Below are 12860 nucleotides of genomic sequence, written 5' to 3' on the forward strand. Positions count from 1 at the left end.
TCAATTTTTTTTAAAAACCAAGGGCAAGTCATCTTCCTCAACTGCCCCAAGCAATTCTTCAGAATAATTGCAACCAAATATCTAAGGCATTAGTGTAACTATATAACTTGAGTGTAAACATCATACACACACAGACACACACAGCTGTCAAAAGATCAGTTATAGTAGTATATTTTATAATAGCAAAGAACTGGGGGAAAAAGCTAATGCCTAACAACTGGGTACTAACTAAAAACATGACACAAATTTAACGGCTGAAACTCTTTAAGGAGTATGAATACTACAAACATGAATGGAAACAGACTGAACATCTATTTTAAAATATCTATGATGACTGGTACAATAACATAAAAAGGGCAACAAAAATCTGTTATGTACAGTCATGACCAAGCTAGAACCCAAACAGATTAAAAGATACTTCCCTCCCTAAGTGATGTGATTTGGTTCTGCCAAAGTATTTTTCCATTTTTTCACACTCAACTCACTTATATACATCAATGTTAGCCAGATGTCATCTACTTTTTGTCAAACCCTGATTTTATCATGTAAGAAAGAAACCTGCTCATAAAGAGCAATTTAAATTTCATACAAATAAAATTAAGGCGACAAAAATTGGCATAAAAAGTTCTGTCCCTTTAGTCTGGAAATGAAATTCACTTTAAGCTCCCTATAAATTTAATTTATAATTTCAATTCTTAAACTTTTTAAAGTTTCCAATTTACGATAGAAACTTTTTCATCATTATAACACTTTCTAATATATAAATACTATAATGAAACAAAAATCCCCAAAGGTCACAGCTTCTGATCATTCTCCAATCTTTACAGCTCACCTGATTTCCGGTTAACCTGGTTCTGTGGAATGATGATCTGGCATGAATTGGCATCATTGGTATTCTTAATTGGGTGGCTTAGGATACAGATGACTCGGATCACCTGGCCTACTTTTTTTACTCTGTCTTTTACATAACTAGGATCACAGATGAGCTGCTTGCAACGAGCAATCTGAAACATAACAGGAAAACTGATTTACTATATTGTTCAGCAGAGTAAAGCACCAGTTAATAGTGTAAAAAGTTCAATTGATAGCTTCTCGGAAAATTTTTTTAAGTAAAAGCTAATTATGAAGTTGTATAATGTATAAATAAATTTACTGGGAATTAACAAACTAGATGTTAAATCATCTAATCTTAATGCCTTTATTTTACAGATGAAAAAACAACCCAGAGAGGAAAATCAATAAATAAGGATATATTCAAATGCATAGTAATGTCAAGTCAAATCAACATAATACTACATGACAGGCACTGTGCTAAGTAGTGCTACAGGTACAAGCAAAGGCAAAAACAGTTAATGTGCCAAGTAGACGCTGTGTTTGTGGTAACTTCTAGGGATAAAAAAAAAAAAAAAAAAAAAAAAGCCCACTACCACAGTCCCTGTTCTTGAGAAGGAATAGACAATATGCAAATAACTATCTGCAAACAAGATACACCCACACAAGTGTCAATTGAAGGTAATCTCAGGGGGTTGGGAAAGGTTTCTTATAGGAGGTACAATTTAAGTCCCGAAGGAAATCAGAGAAGATAGGAAGCAGAGGTGTGGAAGGAGACTTCTAGACATGGGAGAACAGCCAACTGAGAAATAGAGTGTTCCTGGTATGAAAGTCTTAGAGCAGCATAGTTCTATCTTAGAATGGAGGAGAGTAATATGTAAGAAGACTGAAATGTAGAGAGGAACCATTTTATGGGATTTAAATGAAAACAACTTATATTTAAGCTTGGAGCTAACAGGTTGCTATTGGAGTTTAGCGAGCAGAATGAGTGTAATATGGTCAGGTGAGAACTTTGCGAAAAATCACAGCTGAGTGGAGGATGGAGGGTCTGGGATGAGGAAAAATTTTAAGACAAGAAAACCTATTTGCAGCTATTGCAAAATGCAATAGTGGCTGTGTCAATGGAGGGAAGGTGACCTGTACAACAAATGTTGTAAAGGTAGAGATGACAAAATTCAACAACAGACTGTATATGTAGAGTGAATGCAAGAGTCAAGGATTACACCGAACTTGCAAACCTGAGTGACAAGGTTTAGAGTGATTTCCTTGGCAGTAATAGGAATAACTAGAAGGCTGATGGGAGATGGAAGAAAATGGAAGGTTGGGGAGGCACCGGCTCAGACTCCAGGTCTTCCTATTTCAGGCTTACAGTCTATGCCTCTTTCAATATACTGCACTACTTTGGCAGCAATTTAACAATTTTTTCAAGTACATATATGAATTCTATATCATACTACTTAAAAGTATTTGACATCTAAAGTCACTTTCTCCATTCACAAACTGAAAAGTTTTTATAGTATTTCAGAAGTTTCCAATAAACATATATTTAGATTTTTGTTTCCTATAGCATCACTTATAAGTCTGAAATTCTTTTAAAAAAAAAAATTGGCTATATTACAACAAAGAAGAATGAAGGGCAAAAAGAAAAGGTCATTTAAAAAAAAGATAAGTTGTCCTACAAGTCATTTCACAATCATATTGCACATATCAGTATTAAAGTTTTGTTCTCAGGAAGAGTAAGGATAAAGGCTTATGTGGGCAAACCTGGTACCACTTAGGGCAATTATACACAAATATTCCTTTCCCTTTATAAATATTATTAAGACCATCACAAAGATAAATTTAAAATTTTCATATTGTTCCCACCTGGCTTCAAGTTTGCAGGCTAGCCTACATAATATATTTAATCAGACTTCAACTAAGCCAAGAAATAAGAGCAATTATTTGGACAGGATGCTTGAGAGCAAATGCTTAAGAGAAAAGAACATTACAGAAATAATTTACCTATTCAAATATCTATGCTATTCCTATACAAAATTACAAACCAAGTCAAGCAGCAACTCAGAGGCATATAATCTCTCTTCTTTTCCTTCTGTCTCACAGCAGCCTAATATAAACATCCTTTCTTCCAAAACCTTCAAAATCTATTCATCTTTCATTTTCACTGTTGTTCAGTCATGTCCAACTCTTCTTGACCCCATTTGGGGATTTCTTGGCAAAGATACCAGCGGTATGACATTTCCTTCTCTGGATCTTTTCACAACATGAGGAAACTGAGGCAGACGATTAGCAACAATAAGCCAAATTGAACTTGGGTATTCCTGACAGCAAGCCCAGTGCTTTATCCACTGTGCCATCCATTCTTCATTCTCATTAGGAAATATCTAATAATCTAACTTATCCCTTTCAAGTTTATTTGTACTCTAGTCAAGATCCAAAGACTTACTTTCTCTAAAAATGAATTTAATAATATCTTATTTTAAGACTAGCACTATATCATATTACCATATGTTAAACAAGTAAAAGCTATTACAGTGTTAACCAAATGACCTCATTGATTAAATTATAAAATCACAGTACATGAATTGCAAGAGAGACCTTAAAGATCATGTACTCCAACCTTAATAGCTCTGACTCAGAATCTAGATTCTCTGACTTCCAGTCAAAATAATTTTTCTACTACACCAATATGCATCTAAAGTAAAAGCAGAACTAAATCCAACAAAGCTAACTTGGTGCCAAGAATGCATTTTGTGTAAAGAATAATTCTGAAGATTATAATTAAAACACATCTGAAATTTATGACTCTAGAGACATACTACTAAACTAATAATATTTAAGTGTCATAGCTTGTACCTAATAAAAGTTCAAAATAGTCATTAGTAATTTTCCACATGGGATGTTAAGTTCGTTCTCTCTCTCTCTGTATGTATGTGTGTGTGTATATATATATATATACTAAATATATATATATATATCTTAGTTGTGATTATCAGAAGTATTAAATAGATGTTGCCTATTATAAGTACTCACTAAATGACAAAATTTAATATCACATGTCTTCCCAAATCCAAAACTACTATACCTCTCCTTCAGATTTTACACCAACCACTTGTCCATCTTTTACAATGATTTCTTCAATTGGCTTGTTCAACATATAGGTACCTCCATAAATGGCACTTAGCCTATAAATGAAAGGGAAAAAAATACACCTCAGTAAAAGTTTTTAATTATAGCTGTTAAAAACTTTATTCATAGCTTTTATAAAGAACACTTCCATCAATCCACTTATTCACTTCCTTTTAGAAGACTTTGACTTAAAAGTTAATAAAAACTTTTAATTAAAATGGCTGCTTGAACAAAAGTACAGTGACCACATATTGACTCCAGCAAAAACCTGAAATCCACTAGACCATATAATAATGAAGAGACCAGGTGGAAACCTACAGTAGCTGACTTTTCTACCCCAGCATAAAAAGTCAGCCAGAAGCCATGGGGAAATAGGAAAAGGAGATGCCACTAAAGCCAGTACAGACACTTGTTCAGTGTGCAACAGTAGCAGCCTCCCAGTGTGAACAAAAGGGTTCAAAGATAAATAGTTAGCAATTTCCTACTCCACCCCAGAGGAAGACCCAGGAGGGTAAAAATGGCCCAGGGTGAGGATGTCAACAGTTCATGAAGCACTGATGGGTGGTGATGGATGTGGGGGAGAAGAGGCAGCCACACCTAGACCAGAAGACTCCAGGTAGGGAGGACTCTCATGTCCCTCAAGCCTGAGACATCAGAGAGGGCCCAGAAGATCCAGTGCTCTCAATCTAAAAGTTCTGGGTAGGAACAGAAACACAGGTATCCTGAAGATTCAGGCAAGATCATGCAAAGCTGATCACCTTAACCAAAAGCACAGCAATACTTCAAATTCTGGCCCCAGCACAAAGTCCTAAAGAACTAAAGCTGGAGATAAGTAAACCAAAGAAAACACCAATTCTTTTGTAACTGTATTACAGATCTAGAGATCTACCCAAAAGGACAGAAACTAAGCAGGAAAAGTGCATTTTTCCACAAAGACTACTTGAATACCTAAAAGACATGAAGCTAGAAATAAAAAATTAAAAGCTCTAGAGAAAAAAATTGGGAGAAGTGTTTAGAAGAGAAAGTGATAAATCTTACCCAAGAAGTGGACTTCCTGAAAACTAGAACAGAACAAATAGAAATCAATATATTCACGAAAACAGCAAGAAATATTAGAACAAAATCCAAGAAAAGGTAAGATGTCTGACCTCAAAAACTGACCTAGAAAACAGGTAAAGGAAAAGATAATTTAAGGATCATTGCCATTTCCTGTAACCATGATTAAAAAAAAAATCCTAAAATATTGTGTTTCAAGAAACCATTAAATAAAAATGACCAGATCAATTAGAACCAGAGGAGAAAGACAGAAAGAATCCACTGATTAAAAGGAATCCCAAAATAAATAGTACTAGGAATGACATAAACAAAATCCAAAGCTCCTGTGTCAAAGAAAAGATACTACTACAGTGGCCAGAAATAAGAAGTTCAAGTGCCAAGGAACTATAATCAGAATCACAAAAGAATTGGCGGCTTCTATTATAAAAGGGAGATTTTGGAATACAGTTTTCCAAACAGGTAAAAGAATAACTTACTCTGAAAAGTTGAGTACAATCCTACAGGAACCAATAGTGGAATAAAGAAATTTTGTATATTCTTGATGAAAAAAAAAAAAAAAAAAGACCAGAGCCAAGTAGAAATCTTGAAATACAGACACAAAAATCCGGAGAAAGATAAATTTCTTTCTTATGATGATTTAGTGCTGATAGGGAGAGAAGAAACAACTGTCCCTTTAGAACCATAACATGTTCAAAGGGACTTCAGTAAGAAAGAAAAAGATCCTGCAGGTACAATACTTCTATTCTGAGAGTTTGAAAAGGAGAAAGAAAAGGGAAAATAAAAAATACATTGCCATTTCTCATAACCGAGGTGTGGAAAAGAGTATAGGAAAACATGGAAGAGCAGGGTGAACTGGACATGAGGTGAACCTCTTATCTTATTGAAACAGATAAAAGATGAATAAAAATAAACAATTTGGTGTAGAAATACATCAAACTCAATAGAAAACCAAATAGAAATGGGGACTTGAGAAAAAAGGGATAATGCTTGGGAGGGAACAATTACTAGAAAGCCCTAACTTCCTGATCCTGAGGAGAGAATTAAAAGTAAAACAAAGGAGTAAAAAGCTAGAATCTAAAGGGGTATCCACCAAAAGGGGACTAGCTAAACTATGGCATATACATGTAACGGACTATTACTGAACCCTAAGAAATGTGTGCAACAGACGATTTCAAAGAATCATGGGTGAAGTGAGCAATTAAGAAAACACTTATAAATAAAAAAAATGTGAAAAACCTAAGAATGCCACATTCCAGAAGACTGATAATATATGCTACTCACCTCCTTATAGAGAACAATGGGTGAAAAATAACACACATTTTTGGATGTGGAACATATAGATTTGTTTTGCTTGACAATTCTTTTTTGTTATAAGGAATTTTTTCCCCTTATTTTTTAATATGGGAGGAGGGGAAAGAGGGAAAGTTAGCAATGGTGATATCAAAAAAAGAATGACAAGGAACAGAAGGAAATCCAGATAACCAGTTCAGTTGTTAAAGCAGTATGTGGAATTATGTTGTTGCTTAAAGCAAGCACTAAGAAATTGGAGACTTGTTCCTTTTACAATCTTTTTTCATGCACTATGAATATAAAAATTCTTTTTAGATGTTTAAATTCTGAATGAAAAATAAAAACTTAAAAAATCAAGAGCAATAATAAAGAACACAAGTTAAAGCTGTGTAGTCACAAAAGCTAAGAATTTTTTTATTAATTCAAAGATTTCTGACCCTTTTACTTTGAGATAGGCTAGAAAGAGTGATTTAAAGTTTTCTTTTTAAAAACACAGCTTCCTTGGGACAGTGGCTAGAGGACCAGCCCTGAAGTCAGGAGAACCTGAGTTCAAATCTGTCCTCAAACACTTAACACTGCCTAGCTGTGTGACCCTGGGCAAGTCACTTAACTCCAATTGCCTCAGCAGCAAAAAAAATTAAATAAAATAAAAATAAAAACATAGCTTCTTAAGGTGTTTTCCAAAAACAAGTTTCTTCAATTATGCTACAATTTCTTAATGGAAGTGATGCTTCCTAGTTGGATGGTAGGATCCTCAACATTTATAGGGAAATTAGAAAGAGAGGTCTTAAGGAATAAAAAAAATGACATCATTAAGTTCTGGTCAAAAACAAAAGCTCTCATCTCAACTTAGATCCAGGGAAGTTTAATAATCAAGATTTACATGTATATGCACATAAAGTTAATTCCAAAAGGCCCAGTAAGAAAGCATTTATGACAAAAAAAGGGAAATCCTCATTCTAAATATCACCTTTGGAACACTACTATCAAGGACTATGGTGGTTTAAAAGTTGGAAATTTAAAGTATTGTATCTGATTTAGTCAATCACCAAAGTTCAACTGGAGGGGGAGGGCAGGGAAATGGTAGTAGTCAGCTTAGCGTAGAAAGTCTATCATATTCATACTCATTTGTTAAAGGCATGAACATGAAATTTTGTTTTGCTTCACCATACATGTTAGTATAGTTTTGTTTTTCTTTCTCGAAGAAGAAAGTGAGAGGGTTCTGAGAAGGCTGATCATTGTACAAAAATAAAATAGTATTTAATTTTTTTGCTTAATCTTCTGGCTCCCCAACCAAATGTGAAGTTCCTAGAAGGTAGAACATATATTTTCTCTTTTATTTTTCACTTTACTTGTATCTAATACACAGTAGATATTCAATACAAAATTTTTGCAAGATGACACTCATTTCAAAGCCAAAAAGAAGTGATCATGACCATTACTATTGCTCTTGTAAATGAAAGAGAACTGTTACTATATGCATTCTACTTTACCAAAAATCTTCAACGCTAATCTTAGAATTCAACTTAAAAGTGACAGATCTAGCTTTCTCATTTTACACAGAAGAAAACAAAGGTCCCAAGAGGTTAAATAAACTATCCAAAATGACAACACAAGGAGTAAATGGCAGAAAGGGCTAGAACCAAAGCTCTATTAACTCTGAGTTCTGTTTACTTCTAATATCCTTTACTTCTCCTTTGTAGTTTAATTTTTCTGATATTTTAAGTTTTTTGGGCTTTTTCCCCTCCATGAGAAGACACTTTACTCTGGAGAAAAGAAAAATTATTGCTGAACACCATACTTCAAAATAAGACATGTCAGTTCTATGTCATCACAAATTATGTGGTAATGAGACTTTCTAAAAATGTTTTAGAACTTAAAATACCCAAATGAATGTTAAATTTCTGCAGAAGTCACTTTGGGAATCCACATATTTAATGCAACTATGCAGCAGCAATTTCAGAACTTCAGGATCAAGCCACAGGATCAAGAATTCAATTTTGTATCATAGTCATATTTTCTGAGACAAAATATTATTACCTGCCTTGTTAACACTAAACCTGGCTATGAATTATTCTGGGTTTTCCCAAAGATCAAGTTCACTCTTAAAGAATAGAATTTTTCTATTATGAAGGATATTCAAAAGAAAATAACATGGAATTGTGGTAATTCAAAAATGTCTAAAGTCATATCAGGGTCATCTTATTAATAGGATATATACCTATCTTGTTGTGACAACTCATTGAAGTTTTCCATGCTGCATATTAATATCAGCTAATTGAACTTAATTAGAAGACCACATTGTTACTCAAGCATCAGAAATGGGAGCTTTTACCTTGCAAATCCTTGAGGCAGTTCTCCAAGGCCATATAGCGGATAAAGATATGGACTCTTGCCGTATCTTGCCAAAGAGTCACTATAAAGTTTAATCCTGTTGATGGTTTCATAACATGGTTGATCTAAATAGCTAAAAAAAAAAAAAAAAAAAAAAAAAAAAAAGTAATGGCAATTAGAGTAAAGGTTTTTATTTACAGTTATTTGTTTCTAACACTAATTTCATTCTTCAACTATCCTGTAACTAAATGCCTGACTTACTTCACCTTTAGGATATAACAATACATTTGTTTCATTAAAATGCATACATCACAGAACAGATATATTACTGACGAATGCACTGAGAGAAGGCACTAAAAAGAAAATTTATCTTTAAACAATAGTATAAAACTTACAATGAAGATTTTAGGGGTAGAACACACTTAAATGATACGTGGTTATCTGGATTAGGTGTCCAAACACTGGGAGGAAAAAGGGGACAAATCTCCGATTTCAATGGTATAAGAACTCCTGGTGAGGAAATTCCCTTCAATGATGCAGAATGACAACTCAAGCCTTAAAGAAGTCACGTGGGGCACTGATTTGCACAGGGACACAAAGTCACTATGTATTAATATATGGGAATTAAACCCAAGTCTTTTCTGTCTTTCTCAGGACACCATGCTGCTTCTTAAGTGAAAAACTAAGGAGTAGTCTAAAATATTCTAAAAAATACGCCCTACACAGACTTCTTCACATATTTTTATTATTTGAAGAGAATAAAGCTGTTTTCAATGAGGGTTACAAGTTCATCTTCTCAACTGTTATGGTAGAAATTTTAATCTAAGAGCTCATTTCTAGGACTTTTAAAATTAAGGGACCTTTGGGGGAAATGTAGAGATTTTTCAAAATTAAGAATACTAAAATACCAAAAACTCACTCATCAGTTCTGTAAAGGGCAAGAGCGTGGCCAGTGAAATCTATGACATCTTGGCCCAAATCAAACTTCTTGTATACATCTCGCATTGTAGTCTTCCTGGGATCGACACCCTCAAAAGTTCTGGAGTCTTTTTCATCAAAGTTGGCAACATACACTAAGAATTTCCTGAACCGACGTTTTTCAAAAAGCCCCATCAAGCCTAAATATATTCACACATGGGGGAAAAAAACCACAAAATAAATGAGAATTGAGTAGCAAGGTGTTCAAGAGGAAAATTTTAGAACAAAGTGAGTAATTGGGAATAAGGAAGGAGTCCAATATAATTTTCAATATATACTACAAGAAGCACTTTGGATTGCAAAGTAATACATTCTCAGTTTCATAAACTTCCCAAAACTGATAGTAGTACAACTAAAACAAAGTTATAGATTTTCAAATAAAATATAATTATAAAAGCTTTGTAAGTTTTAATCACTATCAATTAGTGAAGAATGAAATATATACATCTTTAGATGTCATGGTCAGGTGAAAGAATAACAGATAACTTGGGAAAAAACTACTCTATGGTATACTGTTACGACTATTCCTTTAGCAATGGATACTGGGCAGTTGAACCACTAATTGAGGTCAGAAGATAAGCACATTTTGAAATTCCAGTATACTTTTTTTCTCCTTTTACTTACTATACATGCCCCTGCTTCTATGATCTAAATCATAAGTACTGGCATTCTCTATAAATGAAACTATAAAAGAAAAAGTAAGGGGCAGCTAAACGCAAAGAATTTTTCCCTGGAGAAGTAATCGAAAAGAACCAGCAATGTTGATTTTATCAAACATTAAAAGGGGGGAAATCATTTGATGTGTTATTTGAACACCTTATCTGGTAGGGCTTATGATAAGCATTTACAAAAAAAGATCACCATGAAAAATAAATGCAGTTTATGCACTAAAAAATTGCAGGAAATAAGAGAATTCTATGAAGAACTTGATAAGCTTCTCCAAATTAAATCAAAACAAATATTTTAACATTCAATGACTTCATTGCAGAGGTAAGCATTACAGAAAGACTGCAAAAAATGATTTTTTAAAAAATGGTTCAGGAGTAAGAAATGAAACAAGTCAAAGTTTTTTTTTGCAGTCTATATAGATGATTCATGCCATAATATCATCAATATTTTCTCCCAAACAGTCAGACAATGTCAGAGAAACACCAAATACCATCATATAAACCATAAAATATTTTGACAAGTAAAAAACATACTACTTTTGTAGGAAACATTTCCAAATGAGTTGTCTATGCCTTAGGCAATTAGGTGGTCAGAGTAGAGAGCTGGCCTTACAATCAGAATAATCCTAGCTTCAGTTCTGACTCTGCAGCCAAAGACAAAACCATCATTTATTTCTTCACCTATACAACTGTTAATAATTACCTCTCCCTCACTAACTGGCTTAAAGCATCTCACATGTTTTTACTTATTTTTCTTCTTATTAAAGTATTAGACAAAGATCTGTATCAGTATCAAGCTGAAAGACTGGCATGCAATTGAGTCATATTGATCTATTTAAACAAACTGCTAACATTGAAAAAATGATACATGTGTAAAACACTATGTAAACACAAACTATTACTATATTTCCTAAGTTAAGTTTAAATCTATGGAAAGCCAGAAACTACCTTAGTCAGCCAACAAGAGATGTGACAGTCACTAGTAATCCTATTTCCCAACTCTTTTGAATAAACATGATTTCAAAGAAGGGATATAAGAAGACATCCCGTATACTGTCCTTTGCTGAGATGGAAAACACACAAGTGCAGGACACTGCACCTATTTTCAGACTTTTTCAATGTAAAACTTTTTTCACTTCTTTGGCTTTAAAAAAGATGACATTTTTTTTTTTTTTTTTGGGGGGGGGGGGGGGGGGACAGCCAGGTGGTGTAGTAGATAGAATACCAGCCTTGAAGTCAGGAGGACCCGAGTTCAAATCTAGCCTCAGACACTTAACATTTCCTAGCTGAGTGACCTTGGGCAAGTCACTTAACCCTAACTTCCCCAGCTCCCTCCCCCCCCAAAAGGGACATTTTTTGGTAAGAAATGGCTGTCTGGAGCAGGAATGAATTGAACCAGCTACACCCAGCGAAAGAATTCTGGGAGATGACTAAGAACCATTACATAGAATTCCCAATCCCTCTATTTTTGTCTGCCTGCATTTTTGACTTCCTTCACAGATGAATTATACACTATTTCAGAGTCTAATTCTTTTTGTACAGCAAAATAGCTGTTTGGACAAGTATACTTATTTTGTATTTAATTTATACTTTAACATATTTAACATGTATTGGTCAACCTGCCATCTGGGGGAGGGGGTGGGAGAAGGAAGGGAAAAATCGGAACAAAAGGTTTGGCAATTGTCAATGCTATAAAATTACCCATGCATATAACTTCTAAATAAAAAGTTATTTAAAAAAAAAAAAAGGCTGTCTGGGGAAATTTTTGATAAGGTTTAAAAAAAAAACATAAATATACTTAAAAAAATAAATTCTATTTGTAAAACCTTTTAACTTTATAGAAAAAATGTTCTAAGATGATGAGTACTATCATCTCAAAATAAAAAAAAAATTTAAAAGCTGCTGAACAAAAGATAATTTCAAAGAAAGTTTGGTGAAGTGTGAGAGAGCAAGAGTAAGAGCAAACCTGCATGTGTGAGTTAGTATGAGCACACTGGCCTCAGTCAGGAGAATCTTTTGGAGGACCAGTCTCTGACAGATTGACTCAGAGACCTTGGACAAGTAATCTAACTTCTCAATGCCCCGGATAATTTTTACAGAGTAAGATACAGAATAGGTGCTTATGTGCTTTGACAGAGGGAAGTCTGCTCATCAAAAATGCCCTACACCAATCAAATCACAGATCTGATCCAAAATAATAGAAGAATGCTTGTCAACATATCCAGTTAAGTAGTAATCCAAAAGGTATTTTAAGAATTTAATCATAAAAGTACAACAGAGGTAAGCTAATCTATTTATTTAGTGCTATACCAATCAGACTCCCAAGAAAATATTTTAATGATTTAGAAAAAATGACAATAAAATTCATATGGAAGAAGAAAAGGTTGAGAATCTCAAGGAAATTAATGAAAAAAAAAATCAAATGAAGGTGGCCTAGCTGTACCTGATCTAAAACTATATTATAAAGGAGCAGTCACCAAAACCATTTGGTATTAGCTAAGAAATAGATTAGCTGAACAGTGGAATAGGTTAGGTTCACAAGACAAAATAGTCAACTATAACAATCTAGTGTTT

At 33.8% G+C, this 12860-nt stretch overlaps 1 protein-coding gene across 1 annotated transcript in view; it reads right to left on the bottom strand.

Annotated features, from left to right (window-relative positions):
* Positions 1-12860, bottom strand: part of GDI2 (GDP dissociation inhibitor 2) — a 34013-nt gene that overhangs the window by 2883 nt on the left and 18270 nt on the right. The window contains exons 5-8 of the mRNA XM_012550838.2: positions 9560-9758; positions 8642-8773; positions 3917-4016; positions 833-1004 (exon numbers count right to left, since the gene is read on the bottom strand). Of these exons, the coding sequence (XP_012406292.1) occupies positions 833-1004; positions 3917-4016; positions 8642-8773; positions 9560-9758 (603 nt within the window). The remainder of the gene's footprint in view (positions 1-832; positions 1005-3916; positions 4017-8641; positions 8774-9559; positions 9759-12860) is intronic.

This window comes from Sarcophilus harrisii, chromosome 5 (genome assembly GCF_902635505.1).
Source record: "Sarcophilus harrisii chromosome 5, mSarHar1.11, whole genome shotgun sequence".
Lineage (NCBI taxonomy): Eukaryota > Metazoa > Chordata > Mammalia > Dasyuromorphia > Dasyuridae > Sarcophilus > Sarcophilus harrisii.